General features: G+C 38.9%; 1 protein-coding gene across 6 annotated transcripts; it reads left to right on the top strand.

Annotated features, from left to right (window-relative positions):
* The first annotated feature begins 975 nt into the window (after nt 1-975).
* Nucleotides 976-19,598, top strand: tpd52 (tumor protein D52). 6 transcript variants are annotated; one of them, XM_086178140.1, is made up of 8 exons: nt 1,025-1,122; nt 7,952-8,221; nt 12,166-12,287; nt 14,034-14,182; nt 14,890-14,991; nt 16,143-16,184; nt 17,325-17,373; nt 17,761-19,598. In XM_086178140.1, the coding sequence occupies exons 2-8, from the start codon at nt 8,098-8,100 to the stop codon at nt 17,875-17,877; spliced, it is 705 nt and encodes a 234-aa protein (XP_086034266.1). In that variant the 5' UTR covers nt 1,025-1,122; nt 7,952-8,097; the 3' UTR covers nt 17,878-19,598. The 6 variants fall into 6 exon arrangements, with proteins under 6 accessions (XP_086034270.1, XP_086034271.1, XP_086034266.1 ...); XM_086178141.1 differs by lacking the exon at nt 1,025-1,122 and adding an exon at nt 7,629-7,821; XM_086178144.1 differs by lacking the exon at nt 7,952-8,221 and having other exon boundaries at nt 976-1,122; nt 17,761-19,597.
* The last annotated feature ends 482 nt before the right edge of the window (nt 19,599-20,080 follow it).

Genomic DNA, 20,080 nt, shown 5'->3' with positions numbered 1-20,080 from the left:
CCATTTAGTTTTCTCTGCCCTTTCATTTACACTGATTTTACTCACATTTTGGACTTCTTGAACTACTTGTAAATATTTAAAATACTGAAACCTTATCTTAGTTAGATGTATGGTTTTGATACTTGCAGATACTGACCAAATATACTCTGAACTTGCTGTAGCCTGTCCTTTCAGTTCTCCTCCTTTTTCTTCCTCTGCTTATGTTTTTTTTCTTAATGTCAGGGTCTCCTTTATCATATCTACTTTGACTGAAAAAACTACATGCGGAAGTGTCATTTAGTTTAACCTATGGAAGGAGAAGCTGTTACAACATAAAGAGCAGCCTTCTTCCTCTTCGAATACTTCCTCCTCGTGTGCTTCACATACCACTGGAGTCTATATGTGAGTCTATGTTCACCAACTATGATGTATATGTGTGTGTGTGTATGTGTGTGTGTGTGTGTGTGTGTGTGTGTGCGGGGGGAGGGGGGTGATATCACAGTAATAAAATGTAGAATACAAAAATGCAAGGATCATTTGCACACTGTCTCAAGTGCAATTTGACATACTGTGCATGTGTGTTGGTGGGACTGGGAATGAAACTTAGGGATTGTGATGTCACATGGGGGAACGTTACCTTGGTAATATGAGGTCAGAATGGAAGAAGATATGAAAAAAGGGGCTCTGATTCTATAATATATCCCAGTTACCATGTAAGCTATGTCATATCATGCAAGGAAGTTTCTCAGGAGAATAGGGAAAAGATAATCTGCATGTACAGAAAAAGATAGAACTGAAAAGGACTGTAGTGGATTTTTCTGAACGCACGCGGCACACACAGCGTACTGACATTATCCTGACCCAAACAAGCACTGCAGTAGAGTGAATACATCTGATAACGAGAGCAATCCTGCTCAATTCCTGATAGCATCATGCTGGTTCACTTCAACTGGGGGGCGAACCGGTGGGGATTTGGTTTAGTCAGTGCATCCACAGCAGTCGTTCAAAGCGAGCGGTTCGTCCACGGACGATACAATAGCAACCAGGAAGATCTGCCGCAGCCAAGAGAACAACCTGCAGTGTCTGGACATAAATATACGACAGAAACATTGCAGGGTCGCACAATGGAGGATGAAGATAAAGGTAATTAATTTGACGAATTATTATCAGAAACACTATGTTTTTTTCCGGTGAAATTGTTGCCTCACACGAAAGTTTCCATACTAGATAACTTTGCTGTGTCTACAATTGGTACAGAGAACATATGCTAACCTCACGTGTCAGACCTGAGGGAAATATTGCTAGCTGAAAAAGTCGAGTTTTCAAAAGAAACGGCATCATTCGAGATGTAATATTGTCAAACAAACAAACACGTTTGCGGAAATACAATATTCCTCAGCATGAACGAGCAGTTTCGGTGGTTACACCAATGAGGAAGTCGAAATTACTAATTCATTTGAACACTAGCATAACGTTCCTTCTAGAAATAGAGGGATTTTTTTTAGCCATTGGAAGACAAGACTCAAAGACTCAAGTCTCAAATCTTTGTACTACGATTGTTTAATTGGCTGGATATTCACGCCCTGTATTCGTGGACCTGCACAAATAGGGAACACCCAGTTTTCAAAATATTATACTGTAAGCCCTAAGGTGAGGTCACGTGTAACAGGGTCTATGTCTTTCGTTTTGATTTTCATTTAATGTGTTTAGAGTCCATCATGCATTACACAACTTCATCCTTCCTATATTGAAATGGGGGGTGGATTTTATTTGAATGAAGAGCATTCCTGCTCCGCCACACCAGGTTGTAGGACCAGTTCCAAGCCTAATAAAACACATGGGACTGTCAGTATGTTAATGCTAAGAAAAGAAACGCCTGTGTAGGAATGCATCTCTTCTCTCACTCACCTGGACATTTCCTCTCATCCGCATTGCTTGCACATTCAACAGACAGCTGCTTGCAAGCCACGTGCATACGTCTTAATTTCTACAAGGCTATGTCTTTGAAAATTGAAAAAAACATTATTAATTTGCGAACCAAGTTAAACCATAAAAGTCCACTCTGTGCTTTGTAGTTTTTGGAGGAAGATTAAAAGTCTCAAACGTTTTATTAGTTCATCTCTGCATGAGGTAAATAAGGCACAGCTGACCTCATTTCCCTTCAACAAAAGCAGTCTGGTTTCAAAAAATGTCATTTCCTGTGCTCTGCATCTTCTGTTCTGTGTCCTTGCCCTTAAGGTGAATAACAGCAAAATCCACAGCATATTTAGGATACTGATGTTGGGTACAAGAAAATATAGCCTTTACTGCTCTCTGAGTGATTGTCTTGATGGAACATGCTTAATTTCTTTGACAGACATTCTCAGAATAAAATGAATAACACACTCCATATCGCTGCAGTTAATCTCAAGGAGACTTACAGGTGTTGTTCACTATAAACACAGTTGTCAATAAGGCTTCCATTTTAATCCACTGTCAATTTTTCCCTCTTGCTGATGCCACTACTTTCCACATCATTCATAGGATGAAAATGTCATTCACACAGATCCTTCTTACAGCTATTTCCCCCAGCAGCATCTCTCAGAAACCCCAGTGTGTAATATGAATTCATGTTTTCACATCGATACATCAAGCGTAATATTGTAATGACCTCTAAAATGCATGAATTAAGAAAGTTGTAAGTCTCAGGTTTTGCTGAGTTAATCTCCTGTGCATCTCCTCTGCCAGAGGAGTTTCATTCTAGTTTATGACTGTTTCTCCCACTGCGTCCTTGTCTTTTCTCACCACACTGCCATGGCAATAGACAGCATTGTTAGTTATCCTGTCACAGCCTCGTGCAGGTATGTATGGGAGCTCGAAATTGTCAAAACATCATTGAAATGCAATAATTGGGTTAAGGTATTCATAATTTCTATGTATTTTTCACCATTTTCACAGTTGTGTGACAAATCCAACATGGCTGCATATATTTAGTTGCAAAGCCCTTTTATTGCTTAAAATATATATACTTCACAAAGCAGCAAAAATCAGTATGGCCTTTGCTGTCAATTTTTTTTAAATCACTTGAATCTGGATATTAGCCTTAGTGATTGTCCTCCCCAATTCCAAACTCAATATAGGTATTGACTGACAATGAAACGCATTACCCGGTGGATAAACCCTACCCTGTTTGCACCTGTCTATTGATCTTATTTCAAGTCACGAGTGACTCATTATATAGGAGCCTTGTTAAAGTTTACAGTGCATTTACCATTTTGGGAAAGCTGTCATTTCTACATGTCCCACTTGACCTTCTTCCTCCCTCATCTGTCAGTGTTTGGATTGAGTGATCGCAGATGACAGGATGAAAGAGCTGTGCAGAAGAGTTTAGCTGAAAGGAAATAAGTGTATGATGAGTTATATGTTGTTGTAGATGACATTTTGACTTGATGAAATTTCTCCCACAGACCAGCAATGGGACTAGTTTCCGTTCTTGCTGTTGTTGTGGATTTCATTTTACATTTCCTAAATCATATGCTGTGTGTTTTGCTCAAACATGTTCAAAAAGAGCGATCTGTCAGGCTTCGCCAAACAAGTCTTGTTTTTCCCTCCATCTTGCCAAACGACATTGATCAGAAGCAGCGCTCAACTTTTTTTTTTCCTTATTAGATTTCACTGGTGTACAACTGAGGGCTTTCAATTGAGAGGTCAGTCAGGAAGTCCAAGGTCATGTTTGTCAGACTAATCAAGGTTGCTTGATCAGTTTTACTTTAAAAAAAAAATCTAATATTTTCACAGTTCTTTGATACATTTCATTGAGATTTAACTACTAGCTCAGCATTAAATGGGAATTATGTTAGGATATGAAAATTATGTGATCACTATTCACCTTTTAGTTACTTTTGCTTAACCGCATCACATTCAGTGGTTACTTTCATAGATGTTTGTTATTTTTTGTTTGTTTGTTGTTTCCTTTTTATTTTTTAGGAAATTGACTTGGAAGTGAGCTGTGCAATCATCTGTATGCTGCAAAAAGAAGAGCAGAGAATCGATTTATATGATGGCCGACCATAAATCTGAATAGTCTGTGTGGTTGCACTGAGAAAGTGAAGGCTGTGATGTCACATAATGGAAGCTGTGAAGGGGTGCTGTGTTGTAAATTTTCTTGATTTACCATGACATCACATGGGGTAGTAGCAGGGCACTCCCTTCCCCCCTGTGAGAGGAAGCTGTGATTCCATAAGGGAAGTACACCGTCTGTTATGTCACTGACAGCATGAGCCACACTATTTATATCAAATCAGAGTTCTTTAAGTGGGATTTATGATGGCAGTGTTGGCATTTAAGACTTGAATAGACCTTTCATTTGGTGTTACACTTTTCCATTGTAAGTAATAATGACTGAAAAACTAGTTAGTACTTGGACCTCTTAGATCATGGGTCTTGAAGTTAAATTGTCTGAGGACCCCTGCTGGTGTTGTCAACTTTGAGAAAGGGCTGCTATAACATTCATTAAGCACAGAAAAGTTCAATATTTTTGAAAATGTAGTTGAATAAGTAATAAAATTGAATCCTGGGGGGGGGGGGGGGGGGGGTGTACTTCCTGTTCAATCCGCCAGTTACTTTCCTTGTGTAGCTCCCATTCCTAAATGGCTGAGAAAATGCATTATCAATAAAACCTCAGGGTTATTTACAAACTGATTCATACAATAATTGCATAATTTGATTGTACCCACCTGTATACACTAAATGCATGTAATATTGGGGGAAGGAAAAACACAGGTCACTTCAAATTGTACTTTGGGCTGATTCCTTGTTCTTCAGTACTTGTTTTTGGTGAAAGTTTCATTGGCCTGTGATATTTGGCTCAGCAGAGCTGTCACCTGTCTGGTAGCTCTGCCCTCAGCTCCACACTGTACAGAGAAACCTGGGGCCTCGCTGTCAAATGTGCAGAATGTAGACATGAACTCCTATAGACTTCATATGTAGCTTTACTGCCTCTTATGAATGAACCTAAGGTCTCTGAGTGACTGATATAATGTCACCACATTTCTTTTACGAGAGCCATGGAATAATGAGTGAATCAGCCTTTCACAGGTATACCAACAAAAGCTAATTCAAACCCTCGGTAATTCCACCGTATGTGGGACACAAACACATTAAGTGTGTAAGTGTGAACCCTCTTATTTGCATTTTGCTGGTGAGATGAGGGATTCTCCATACATTGGCAGACATGATTTTATCCACTTGAAAAGATTGGTTTTGGAATACGATGACGCAAGTCCTCTCTATACCCCCCGCCCCCCAAAAATAAGACACTGCAGCACCTGAGCCGATACCACTGCCTGCCTTTCCTCTCACTGTTTTCCCATGATGCACGCCTCATGGGACCATTGCAGGCTTGCTTGCTCACTGCGTGCTCAGCGGCTCCTGTCTCATGATTCTTGTTTTAGAGGAATCATGTGACAGACGATGCCAGAAATATGAAGGTAATTGATCTCATGCTGTGCTTCGTTACCCACTTGAAAATGTCTGTCTGTTTGTGGTTACAGTGGGGCGGATGGGAGCTGATAGGCCTTGATGGCATTTCTTAAACGTTGTGGTCACTGAGTGAAAACAAATCAGACAGTCCAGTCAAGTTACCCACTGATATTGAAGAACTGATAAATTTCAAAGCAAATCTTCAACTCGGATGGAATGTTTTTCATAATTGTTTGTAGCAACATATAATCAGTTTCAAGCATCCCTATTATTTTCTCTTAACAAACGTCACATGAATCCAGAGTCTCTGAAAAATCAGAGGCTTTATTGGTCAGGAGGGCGGATGAGTGGAAGTAATGTTAATCTCATCCTGTCAGGAGCTCTGTCCAGTCTTAGTGTTCATAAACATTTTGTCTGTCTTACCATTAATACTCATTTGCCATGTCTTTTCCATCTGTCTTATATTTTGTATCGTCTGCTGTCAGCAGACTGACATACGTTGGAAAAGGAACTCTCAGTTGCATTTGTGGCCATTTTTTTTTTTTTTTTTGCATTTATTAATCTTCTGCAGTGAGTGTCCCCTTCCGGGCTGAAGTTGCCAACTGGAAAAATAGCAATGTACTCTGACAGGGCAGATGCAGGTCCAAAGTAGTCACTCCATTATCCTATAGTGCATGGTCCTCAGTTTACTTTCTGCTGCACAGGACTGTCACACGCAGCCAGGCCTGGCACAGTATTTATGATTCCTGCCTTGCACACCAGCATTATAATGCTACTACACCATGAGATTCTGTTAACCACCCTTGATTTGCTATCCAGTGTGTAAGAAGTACATTAAAAGTACATTTGCTTTAGCGTGTAGCAAGATCACAGCTGGGGAGTCACATGTATTAAATCAGATTCATCATGTCATGGCTATTATATTAAGCCAAAATTTAGAGATTAATTGTTATCCTTTGAATAGTTTTGGACAACTTTCCCTTTTGAATTCAGGACCTTATCTTAAACCATCCTTCACATTCGGCATTCATATTTTAACCTCAAGTATAGAACTGTAATATAGCTGCAGCTCGCTAGACGTACAAATAGAATGATGTGAAAACTATCAGGGAGTGACAGTTTTACTTTACAAAAAACATTTATTTTGTTTGAACATCATTTCTGGCTATCACCTTTCAATCACAATCATCTGGTATGATTTGTGCACCCTGAGAGGCACTGTGAGACATGAGACCCCCACTTAACATGGAAGTGGTTAAGGAACAGCGTCGTGATTTTGCACCCTATTCTAATGAACTTCCTTCATAGCCCAATTTGATTCAAATTTCAGTTAATTTTCATTTAGTTATCATTCGTAACAACAAGGACTAAAATAGGGTACTTCTAATAATTTTCTATGAATATGTTTTTTTTATTTACCCCTTATCCATGTCTCAATTAACTCCGGCACAGTAAATTTCCATTAAAATTGCCTTCTGTTGTATAGTCATGTTAAATGTCTCTAAAAGGGACAGTCAGTAAGTCCTCCTCGTCCCTCTAATGACTTCCTCCCTCTAAGCATGTCACTGTTACAGTTTCTCTTGTCAAAATGTCGGACATTAGTGCTGGAATGTCACCAGGCCGCTTTCTCTACTTCACTGCAGCTGCAGTGCCAGTCGTCTGTTTCTAACTGAATGTCTTTGACCAAAATATGAAAAATCCCATTCATGTGCAATTGATAACTAAATGCCATACTGTTCATTTGAAATCAGTATCTTTCTTGTGGTAGACATGCACAGTCGATTTAATGTGGTTTGTAAATGTGCTTGAAATTTTTTAGTTTTTTCAGATGCCCATCTCAGTCACTGCGATTGAAAGGATGACTCAACTGACATGCATCAACACCCACATAGTAGCTCTCGTACACTTTACCCATCTTGCCTTTCCCAAGTAGACACACAATACCTAGTTTAGCCTCTGGCATTCTCTCCTCTATTCTAGCTGACTAGCTTTACTGCTGCTCCAGGCTGGGCTGTCCACTGTGGATTAGCGCTTCACTGTAATCTGGGACACTACAGATTATGCTTTTCATCTTCTGCCCCCCACCCCTTACTCACACATCATGTGACTGACTCACACAAATCGGACCTCTCTCCCCCTCTCTGCTCGACGGCAGGCTAGATGAGAGAAAGTGAAGGAGGGGATAGAGTTTAGAAACCGACGTATGGATTGACATGCAACATCAATGCAAGCAGATATTAGAACTTGTTTACATTTGCAAAGATGGACTAGGAGCTGACCTTTGATACGGCTGTGAACAGGAAGTGCGTGTGCAAGTGTATGTGGGACAGACAACTTATTAACCCTGAGGAGTGGAAATGCAGAAACTGAAGCCAAGCTACAGTGCGGACCATTTGAACACCTGAAAGCCTTCTTGCAAGTTTGTGGAACAGGATATTAATTTTTTTCCTCTCTCTCTCTCTCCCACACACACACACACACACACACACACACACACACACACACACACCAGAAGAGCATAGGATGCTGTAAACAACAAGACGATCAGCACGCGGCCAGATCACATGCAGACAATCAGCACTCGGGCTTTCCAGAGGTAGGGCTGGTGGCACAGAGGTGGTAGTCAGTCCAGCTTAACTTGGGCAGCAAGCTCTAACCATGGAGCCCCTGGAGGAATACCACTCTCCATTTGACTTTGAGCAAGGGGTCAACACGAGCTACCTCTACCTCTCCCCAGCCTACAATGACACACCGCCCAGCTCGCCAGCCATGAAAAGCAGAGGTAACCAAGAGGATGAGGATGTGCAGGCGGAGAGCCAACACACGGGTTCAGTTAATTGGATAGGAACAATTTGGGGGATCACAAAGGGGAAGGGGGAGGGGACATGTTGTAACTGATTACAAGTTTATGTGTGTGTTATGGGAGGGTACGTGTGTGTGTGTGTGTGTGTGTGTGTGTGTTTGCACGCTATGTTTTCAATTAACTTTCACGTAGTTGAAGATAATGGCATTTGAAAACTATATCTGTCTTATCACAAAGGGTTTTTTATATGGTGGGCTAACGAGATAAATAGAGAGATAATATAGAGATAAACAATATAAAGCATGATATTCTGGAGAATCTAAGCTGTGATTGACATTTTTGGATGGCTAATGCAAATGATTTGCTTTAAAATATTGCCTACTGTTGTTATCGACATTTATATCCATTGTCGACTAATGCAAAATGAATTTTGTCCAAATTTCTGCTCGTTAATATCCACAAATCAACAATTCTGCATTTTTTGACATTTCTATTTGCTGGTTTTAAAAACAACTGTGCATTTAAATGTCATCCGACCCCATTTCAATTTCCTAATAATGTATTTGTGACGTTAGCCATCTATCAGATGTCAAACTGACATTGCGTTACCATTTCTCATTTAATCTTTAGGTTAGAACAAGATTGTACATATGCAAGTGTAAATCAGCTTAAAGTACAAGATTAGGAATCGGTTTGAATTTTATTATAACAATGTTGTTGTCCAACCTTGAGACTCAGATTCAAGTTAAGAAGTTGATAAGGGCTGCATGTGACTTAGGTGTACCGAAGCTCATTTGAATGTCTGAGGAGTGACAATCCAACATGTAAAAATTTATGACAACCATTGTCTCTTTAGGCCAGCCTGAAGGTCTGCAGCAGGCCTGTCATTATCTGAAAATATTGGTATATTGCTTGTTTCCAGTCTTGCTTGAAACAATCATTCGACCAACACTATAACCATCGAAGTTTCTCCTATGAGGCCACTTTTTGTTCTTATTACTTTGTTACTCTGAGATGTCTCCACGTTGTTGACTTCAAGATAAGCTTGGCATCATTATTTAACACTGCACAAGTACGACTGTCAGTCAGAGGAGTTGATCAAATGGCTTGGTGGCTGATTCAAATGGACCGATCTATCTGGAATCAATTCTAAATGCACACTCCTATTCAAGACCAAACAAAGCAACTGATCAATCAATTTCCCTTTGTGGTTCTTGATTATATTGTCGTGCAGTAACTATAATTCACACCACAGGAGAGAGCAATGTGCTTCGTGTCTGCAGACTTGGTTAGCTTCATTATAATATTACTAGACTTCTGCCGATTGGAAATACTATATGGGGACGTGTAAACTTCAGCACTGTTGCTTGGTGGTTGCTCAGCACAGTCTCCTTTTTCATTATTAAGCTAAGTTGTGATCTACAATTGGTAACTAAGACATTTTACCGTATTTCTGAATTAGCTCTCCTACTATTGGTCAGGAAATTTCACAGTTGGCTTGTGGGAGTGTCAGCATGGACCAAACGTCCATCTGCTTTGGCAAAAATGGCTTTAAAGAGCTGGGGGCATTAGGGGTTGATTTGAGGTTGATGTGTGTTCTAAACAGAAAATAGGACCAGTGTACAAATCAAAAATATATTCAATCAATAAGTTTAAACCAAGTTTAGTAAGATTATCATGTCATTTTATAGCTCTTTCAACCTCTTTGAACCACTTTTGCACTCAAACCCCCAAATGACATTGCCCCATGATTCTGGACCCCGAATATTCCAGGGGGCAACAACAGTTACAACGAACAACACTACTACAACCAGCACACCAACAAAAACAAACAAAATAACAATGCCGATCAACAACACCAACAATGATTAGCTCCACTATGGTCACCAGAACCATGACAACATTGAAATATACAAGCAACAGCAACAAGAATAATAACAAATCACAAGAACAGACACACAATAAGCAAAATAGTAACTGCAAAAACATAGTATCAACAAATCTAGAAATAATAGTTTGCTTTTTTTGTTAGCTATAAATGGCTGTACGAAATAAAGAATGGAAAATTGAAGGAAAAGTCACTGAGATAGAAGCCAGAATTGGAAAAAGAAGACTGATATCAAGCCTCAGCAAAAGGCTTGCTTACAAAAATTATGTAGCTAAAGTCATCATAATGTTTAAAACATGAGCTACTAAATGCATATTTTGTTGTGTGTAACAATTACAGCCTACAAAGGTTACATTTAATTGTTTTTACCTTTTATTTGATGGTGTTCCAACCATCTATTCCATAATTATTTGGAACCCCTGCTTACCTCACCAGGCATCTTAATAACTTTGGTTTTGGGATAGAGACACTTCCATTAGCACCTCTTTCTTAATCTCTTTCCAATGGTGTTACTTTTTCTACAAATGATGTCTGAATTAAGAAATAGCTGAATAAAGCCTGACCTTTGTACAGTTAGCATCCAAATCCCAAGTCTAGTTATGGGATTTTCAAAGGTGTCAAACTGAGTGACAGATCATCCAAATTTTGATGAAATGAATTTCATCTGAATCGCAATACCTTTTGTGTTTCCTTAATTGTTGTTCACTGTGAATGGCCGACCTAACTTTCCAGTCCTGATTGTGTTAAGAATTCAAGCAGCCTCTTCAAGGCCAGTGTTTTAATGAAACACAGATCCACGTAAACTCAGATCCCTCTTCACTTCTTGATGTATGCTCTAGCACTGCCATCTCTTCTGCAGAGGTAATTCAGGATCTGCTTGGAATGTCTGCTTTCCATCACATTCCTTTTTTTGCTCTGTTCTCTTATTTTTTTATCATCTGCATTTTTTTTCCTAGGGTAAACCAGATGAAAACAAAAATGACCTCACAGGGTGGTTTGCTTCTTCCTATTATAGTGCAGAATAATCCCACCCACTGTCATCCTTTTGATTGACAGAACCTAACAAACCCTTTGCACTAGTCCTTTCCCACTACCGAACCCAGGATGTCTCTATCTAGATGCCTCTTTGTATTATTGATGTGATGCTCCTATCGGGCAGAGCCCAGTTAGAGCCGGCATCATCAAACGTACGTGTGTGTGTTTAAATGAGGGATTGTGTGTGGAGCCAGTGTGAGTGTGTATTACAAGATGTTGTTTAGGTAGCTGCATGTGTGTGAAAGCCAGCATGTTGGATCATGAAAAGCTTTTCAACTCGACTTAACATCAAACAGCAACATTACCTTTCGGTCTGTACAAAATATCGATCGAAATCTATATCTCTTTGTGCTTGATTATTTATAATATATTAATTTTTTTTACTTTGCATATATTAACTTTACCGTCAGCATTAAGATTCTGCTCACACCGTGAAAACTGGCAATTAGACAACTTAAAAAAATGAAAAGCAAATTATTAAAATAATCAAGAAGTTACCAAACTAAATTATCTATGATGTTTCTCGGAACCAAATATATGCAAGACATAAAGTAACTGAGATTGTTAGTCAATTAACTAAAAAGTAAACAAATATTAACTGTCCATATTCATTAAATATTATCAGAGAGAAATTACCTGAAAATGAGCAAAACACAAAATGATTATCAGGTACATAAATATTATCAGGAGAAGGAAGAGAATCAGATTCTTCATTGTTTATGGATGTTTTTCACTAGCTGTATGAAGAACTTATTAAGCTGGAGATATTCCTTACTTTGTATTCTATCTGACACATGATTTTTCATACCTAAATTAGGTTCTGAAGGCACAAGCAAATTATATAATTTTCAATTACCACCCAGTACTAATTACCTGCATTATTTGTCAATAAAACTATTTGGAATCCTTCATCCTTCATTTTGGAACAGCATCCTCTTTTCTCGTCAACGTAGAGGAAAAGTTTGATGTGTTGATATATTGTTTCCATTTTGCCTCCCAGGTATGCAGCATCATCTAGACGCAGTACCTGAGGTGGGAGTTGATGCAATGGCGGCTGTTGCTACCTCTTCCATTGGAATGACTGATGAAGAGCAACAGGAGTTGCACCGGGAATTGCTTAAGGTCATCAGGAGTGAGGGATTAGAGATTTTAGTTTCACACAGTACAGCAACTGCTAGAGGTTATTTGTTATGTACTGAATGTTGCAGTAATTTAAATGTGTCTATTTTCACACTGAATTTTAGAAGCATGAATCAGTTGCTTCTCATGTACTCCACTTGGTAGTTTTTTGAATTCCTCCATCAGTGAAGTCGACCTAAGGAAAGATCCTTAGGATCTTTTTGAAGAGGTCCAGGATGTTGTTCATTAGCGCTTTTGCATAAAATCTTATTTTTGGTCTCAGGTTGTTCATTACTCTCATCCAGATGCTATAGCATGCTGTAAATATTACTTTCCACATAACCATAAATATGATTTCAGCTGGTGTTTCAAATCGAAGAAGAAAAAGAAAGGATGAATCCCTTTATTTGTCACATTCAGTTATACATACAGCACAGCATCAGCAAAATTTGACCACAGCACTTAACCAATCATGGATGCACCATAAGCAGCAGGCAAACACTGAGCAGCGCCAGGGGAGCAGTTGGAGGTTCAGTGCCTTGCTAGACAACACTTTGACAGGAAATGAACCAGGAATGTTCAGTTCCAAGGACGACTACACTATACCGCCCAAATAGATGGCAGAATAAAGTTCATGCTTTAAGAAAGCTGCAACTTTTCTCATGCTTTTAAATTTTTGGTGGCACTGCAAAAAGACAGATGCACAAGAAACCCTACATGGAACTAGTATTTATCAATGCAGATGAAATCTGGTCTGAAATCTTAACTTTAAAAGTAAAAAGGGGGAAATTATGTCTGCCCTCCTCTTACTCATGATAAGCCTGTCACCTGTCTTGATATTGTTTCTATTAATGTACTGTAGGTTTTGTCAGTATACTGCATTAAAGTATCAAAACTACTATCCTATAGATAAGCGGTCCCAAACCTTTTTTGTATGCACAAAAATGTTTCTGCGGACCGGTTAGAGGCGTGGGGTTTCAAATGCTAAAAACTTGTCAGTTCACAGTATTTAATCTGAATACAATTACTACACTTTATATGAATTAAAATATTAAGTGCGGCAGTAAAGGGAAGGCAGAAACAGTCATTTTTCAAAATAAGATCCAGAAGGTCTAATGAACAAACTACAATTTTTGCCAACAAAGATTTTGTTTGCGAACCAAACCAAATGAGCCATGGACCAGGACCAGTCCGCAGACCAGGGGCTATAGATGCTATATATATATATATATATATATATATATATATATATATATATATATATATATTGAAACTAGCCCTGGCAGGAAAACATTTGGACAAGTGATTGGAAAAATCACCTTGTATAAACCTACTGCTACTACTAAAAATCTAAACATTTAAGTTCAGTGTTCAAATTTTCACATGGCATCATTAGTGTTTAGATTTTTCGTCAGTGACACACAATAATGACATCTGCCCCAGCATTAATGTTATAACCTACATTCAACCAAATATCAATGTCTTAATGATGTAGATGTCAAATTGGGTGCCTTCTGTGAATGTAAATATAATAAACCAATCAAACATTTAGGAAAAGTATTGATCAGTAAAGTTTTCATATTAGCCAACCAACGCTGGTTCTTAAAAGACTTAACATGAGTATATTTTAACCAGCAGAAATAATGTACTATTAATAAATACTGTTCTTAGCAAAATAAAGATACTAAGAAAGGACAGGGCTCTAGTCAACACTCATATCGTGGCTGTCTGTGTGTTCTGTGTTTCCAGGTGGAGGATGAGATACAGACCCTGTCTCATGTGCTAGCAGCCAAAGAGAAGCAGTTGGCAGAGATTAAGAAGAAATTGGGCATAACACCTTTCAATGAGCTGAAACACAACATCTCCAGAACCTGGCAAGAGGTCACCACGTCCAATGCGTGAGTCATCGACCTCACCATCTCACACCTGGCATCTGTCCTGGCCAAGGCTCTGCCTCTTGGGACATGTCCAGAACAATAAGTCTGTAGCAACATTTGTTAATGTGATGAAAGCAGGAGGTGAAACAGCTTTGCACGTATCAAATAAAAAGTCTTATACTAGCTAATATTAGAACCCAAGATCTAAACTAAAACTAAAACTCTTAACTGAATACAACCACGTATTTGTTTCTTTGGATAGCCAGAGAAACAGCTCAATCTGAATAGAAGCTCCACGTGAACAGAAAGACACAACTCGAGTGTCTCTCTCTCAGGGCTGCTCATTCACAGCCCTAACAAGTGTGATTATTCATGTTTAATTCCGAATCTAAGAATTTTATTGAAAAAAAAAAAAAATCCACTGTAATCAGATTCCCCTTGGAGCTCCAACCAAACATCCACTGGACTTATGCAGCAGCACAACTGAGGACTTGAGGGCAAAGAATAGATTTTTATTGGGCTATCCTCTACACACCAAAGACAAAAATGTCTGCTCTTCACAAACTGCCACTTGGTCTCCCATCACAGGAAATACATTATGATGCTTTCAGACCTTTTTAATAGGGAGGGGACACTGAAGTTTGAATGGAACAATTAGCTTCTTTCCAGTCTCTGATCCCTTCAAACCACCAATCATTTCATCCATGCTGTCACTGTCTCTCACTCAGCTATAGGAAGACATCTGAGACCCTGACTACTGCCAGTCAAAAGGCCACAGCAGCGTTCTCGACTGTGGGTTCAGCCATCAGTAGGAAGTTGGATGACGTCAGGTGAGTCAGAGAGCCCCATTATTCAAGTATGCCACAACTTGTCGTTATTTACTGATTAAAGTGCTGCAACAGGATGATTAATTTCACAGATATCCATCTTCCTGCCACCTCCCTAGATCTCAAAGTGATAGGAAAGAGGACTGAGCAATTATTTTAACCTCATGAGTAAGCTGGATGAGTTCCTCAGCTGCCTTCCTTTCTCCCAATTTATCACCTAGAACTTGATGGTACTGACCCGCAGGCATTAGATTTAGGTTTGATAAAAATTTATGTGGCAGCAAATGGCCAAAGGCCTTAACGAATTAATTCCTGTTGATGCTATCAGAGAATGTTTGGATTTGAGCCGAAATGATGTATTAACACCTCCAGTCAGGCCTTTTCCTCCCTGCTCTTACAGTTGAGTTTTTGACCTTCTCTGTGTGTGATGATTGATGTCTAGCTCAACACTAATAGGCAGTTTTCACATTCATTATCTTCAAACTGAGCTCAGTGAAACAGCGGTTTTAAGAAGCCAATCTACATACATGATTTATGAATTCACAAATTTTCTAAAGCCACAAATCATTGAACAGTGCACTATTGTAACTATTTCCTGCCTAAAAGTGGCTTAAAACGCCAACAACAGATTGTTGTGCGATTTGAAATCCAGATCTTAATCTGTCTTCTTCCCGGTCATCCTTCTTCTTTGGATTACTGAGCTGCAAACAAGATTATTAGGCTTTCAAAGCCGCAGAATGCTGAGAAATGCATCCTCATGGATGGTGATCAGCCAGAAACACAGAGCTAGTTGGGAGGGCAGGGTGGGGAGAGAAACCTAATCGGGGTCAAAGTGTGCATGTTCTCTTGTGCGTGCTAATTCTTAGCACTTCTCTGCATGTGTGCTTCTCATGATAAGATATTCTCTGATAATACACAAGATAAGTATGTGCCCACTGTGTTAATACACAATCAATCTCAATGGGATGAAGCGGGACTTAAGATGGGATTTAAGCACTTGCGCGAAGACTCACTGATTGTTCAAATAGTCAATCACATGGACCGTGTTTGCATATTTCTGCCTGTCTGTTTCACGTTTGTTCTCTTTGTGTAATAGTTTTCGCTACTAACCACTATTACCCCTCCCTTTATTCTTCATTAATGCTTTCGGAAAGCATACGGTCATTACAACACTCTGCCAGTATGCCTGCAATGAGGTAAGGGGAACCAAATTAGCTGTATGAAAACAGAGTCAAAGTCCGCCCTGTTGGCACTGTATGATGAGTGCAATAAAAAAGGACAATTCTCAGGGGAACGCAGATTTAAAATGTATCTTTTAGATGGGAAATTTTAAACACAGACCATCTGAAATTACAAATAAGTTCTGGCCAAAATTATTTTACGTGGCTCAAATTAAATCCAAATTACTTTACGTGGCTCAAATAAAACAACCTTTGCCTCGCGTCACATTTTTACGTGGTGTGTGTTCTTCAGTATGTCACAGAACCACTCTACAGTTCACTGCCAGGAAATACATATCTAAACAGCTCAATCTGAATGCCACCCAAAGCCACAGGTGAGGAGCTTTTCATTTGCCAGTTCTCTGGAAAATGACTTAAACATTAAAGAAAAAAAAAAAACAAAGACCAAATTTGAAAAAAAAAAAAAGAAAAAAAAAGGAAGTTATGATTTGTTTGCATGTTAAATACAAAGAGCCAATGAGGAACTTTGAAAGAGGGTCAACGATCATCCAAAGGAACTAGCTGGCTTTTAATTGACTCACACAGTCCTTTGTGGAAGCAGTTCCCCACTGTCTCACCCATGAATTGATGAGGAATCTGCTGTGTGAGATAATTGTTATTGTTAATTGGACTTTTGTTTATCCATGCAAATAGCCAGAGTGGAATCCTTGCACATCTGTGGCGAACTGAGGAAGCTCTGCAGTGTCAGTAAACAATGTTTGTGATAGAACTGTCAGGATATTTGTCTTCTAAACTGCACTATACAAACAGACCTTCCAAAATGCTTCGCCATCTTTCTCTCGTCCCTGTGTCACTTTCACTCGCTTGATTTTAAGGGCTTTAATGACAGACCAATCCAACTACCTTTTCCTCCTACCCCCTGGCAGCTTTTCAGTAGAACAGATAGGGTCATTTTAGAAATTTGCATTGTCTGTGTTAAATATCAGATACCTTTTACCTCCAAAGGCAAAACCTAGCGAATGTCCTGCCACTTAATTTCTCTTTTGAACACAGCCAGTACCTCTGCTTTTCAAAACACTACTGCAAAATATTCAGAGCTTTTGCTTAAAGTCGCCATGTAATGTTTCTAACTCCCATGTGTTTTTTCTTTCACAGAAATGCACCAACTTTCAAATCATTTGAGGAGCGAATGGAGACACTGAAGGTAATGTTAGAAGCAAAGCACAAGGAAAATCCTATTCACACTCTGTAATGATTTAGTTGAAAGAGATATTTCTTACTCCTTTCTTGACTTATTTCAGAGCCATAAAATACATCTTGCTGTCATGCTTGAAGCATGTGAGCTAATTACCATGGTTAAAACAATTTTGGGCCACAAGAAATTTATCAATTATAGTCTTTATAAAGGTCTTGGCCACAAAATTTAAGTTGTTACTTTCTTTTGATGGAGTCTAATTACAAGAAATGTGTGGCTAGTTGGTATAAATGACAGATTATTTTTCCTGAGTATAACTATTCTTCCATTCTAATCTGATAGGACTCTGAATATATTTTCTGTTCATAAAGCTCTTATTCTTCCTTTCATATAAAGACTAAGATTAGCCCATCGACGTCCTCCAACGAGCCCAGCGAGCAAGAGCTCAGCGGTCCCACCAATGAGCCTCCACTCAGTCCCCCAGAGGCCCTACCCAAGGATGGTGGACCCTGAGACCTTCCTAACTCCTCCTGTTCCCCCCTGACTTGACCCTCTAACCCTCAGATTGTCAACACTTGCCCTTTTAACTTCGACACACCAGACTCCCTTTATTGGAAACAAATGACTTACCCCAGTCGTCTTTGTGATCTAATTGTCTGGTGCGTCTCTGTCGGACATGTGCGCTCGCTTGTTAACTGCTGTGAAAACACGGGATTGGTGCAGGCATGTGGTCTCACGCTAGTCATATATTTTTCGATCGTCTTCTGGCTGACTTATGGGGAAACCCTTCCTGCCCTATTTTCCTCTCATTTACTGCCCTGCTTCATTCTGCCTTTAAATAACCAGAACAACTGAGAAGCCAACCATTCTCCCATTTTTTTCCCAATGTCCGATTGATAGTTATGTTCATTGTATAAAATTGCACAAACACAAAAAGATTTAAACAAAAAAAAAAAAGTGAAAGATTTAGAGTTTGACTGTCTTCTTTTTATGTTCAATAAGCTTCTTGCTTCTGCATGGCCTATCTATATGTTGGATTTATTGTTCTATGTGCTTGTTTTTTCTGCCTCCATGTTGAGGCCATTGTTGGTTTACCATGGATTACCATTTCTTAAAGTAGTCAAACACTGTTCAAACAACCGATGTCTCCAACACTGACATTTCATAACACACCTCCATATAAAATCCATTTTTCCACTGTTTGGAGCCTGACAAAATACGATGTCCATGTTACGATAGCAGCAGGAAGACGGCCAAGATCAGCAGGACAGAAGCAGAGCAAACACACAGTCAAGGTTCAGCCTTGACCCTGTGTGAGAGTGAAATAAAAGTGTCTCTCTCAGCGCCAGAGTCAATATTTGAACACTTGTCCATTGTTTCTATGAGGGAGTTGACCCTCCCCTCCTAACCAAGGGAAGGCCAGAAATTACACCTTCCGATGTTAACGTATACTCCAAAACAAGGTCATAATTGTTGCAATGTTTCTAGTAGATGTTTAGTAAATTTGGGCTGGGCAATAAATTGATACATAGTAAATACAATGTTGTCCATCTGAGATATTGTTCTCTATCATTACAAAAATTATTATTTTGGATTTCTTTTCTAAATAGGTCACTTTTTGTCAAATTTCCTTTTTGAAAAAAAAAGTAATTTAATTTATAGACCAAAAAGGGACTTTAAAATATAAGTTTGTCCTGTATCACCCATTCCTACAGTGAGTAACATTAAATGGACATAATTGTCTAACAAAGACATGACAAACTACAGGGAATAGAAGTGCTCAAAATGCTGCCAGAATTTTGTCCTTAAAAACTCAAAATTTTAGAAAAATAAACAAATGAGTTGAGCAACATGCAGTGCTTCTCTTGCAAAATAGGTTTCAATCCAGAGGGAATGATATAGGGAATGTTCCGAAGTCAAAAACGAAATCTTCACTGCCTGAGAAAATGACTGGAGATGCATTTTTTTCACAGGTATATGTCAGATCAATCTGCACAAACTCAAAAATGTAATGCTGCATTGCAATTCATATATGTTGTGAAAAAAAAAAACATTAAACTGCTGAAAAAAAGTTGTCCAGAGACTCTTTGTAGTAAGAAAACATTTATAGAGTTTGTGTTTTTTTTTTCAAGATTCCATCGAAGAAGCGCTCTCTTATAAGATAGTATTTTTCCAGGGAATTCTGGTGAATTACGCAGCACAAATAGTTTCACATCAAACAATGTCACGCCTCATGTGCATGAAGGGAGACGTGCTTTGTGCCCCCTGGTGGCTACACAGAGGAATTCAACTAAAACAAAATTTATTATACATTTTAACTTAAAATAGGGACGAAAATCACCTCATAATAAGATAGTAGATTTAAGTTACACACGAGGCCGATTTTAATTATTAATCACTTTTAATACACCTTTGTTTTTGCAAAATCTTGAAATAAGCGTTTTTATTTCAAGATCAAGACTTTCCCCATGGCATGCAAACACGGGGGTTTTTCACTGAGAAAGCCAGAGGGGCGTTTGTGACAGGATTCGGGGGTTGTTGTGCTAATATAAAAAGAATACCTTGACTAGGGAAGTTTTTTTTAATTAAATTATTAAAAAGAAACCCGATTCAATCAAAATCCTTTAAGTACAAGTAACAATGATAGAGTGGTTAGTCATATTTAGCTGCCGTGTTTATTTTGTACACCAGGGGGCATCCAAGAACAGTACATGTG

This window comes from Fistularia commersonii, chromosome 30 (genome assembly GCF_037954325.1).
Source record: "Fistularia commersonii isolate RoL2024-O1a breed Wild chromosome 30, RoL_Fcom_v1.0, whole genome shotgun sequence".
NCBI classification, from domain to species: Eukaryota; Metazoa; Chordata; class Actinopteri; order Syngnathiformes; family Fistulariidae; genus Fistularia; species Fistularia commersonii.
Note: the sequence above shows the minus strand (reverse complement) of the source record. Positions and strands in the feature narration are given on the sequence as shown.

Bases quoted from the DNA above. Each gene is read 5' to 3' on its own strand.
- tpd52 (XM_086178140.1), top strand. From the start codon at position 8,098: ATGGAGCCCCTGGAGGAATACCACTCTCCATTTGACTTTGAGCAAGGG. The intron at 14,992-16,142 runs GTGAGTCAGAGA...GCTTTCGGAAAG, and splicing joins AGGAAGTTGGATGACGTCAG to CATACGGTCATTACAACACT. The intron at 16,185-17,324 runs GTAAGGGGAACC...TTTCTTTCACAG, and splicing joins GCCAGTATGCCTGCAATGAG to AAATGCACCAACTTTCAAAT.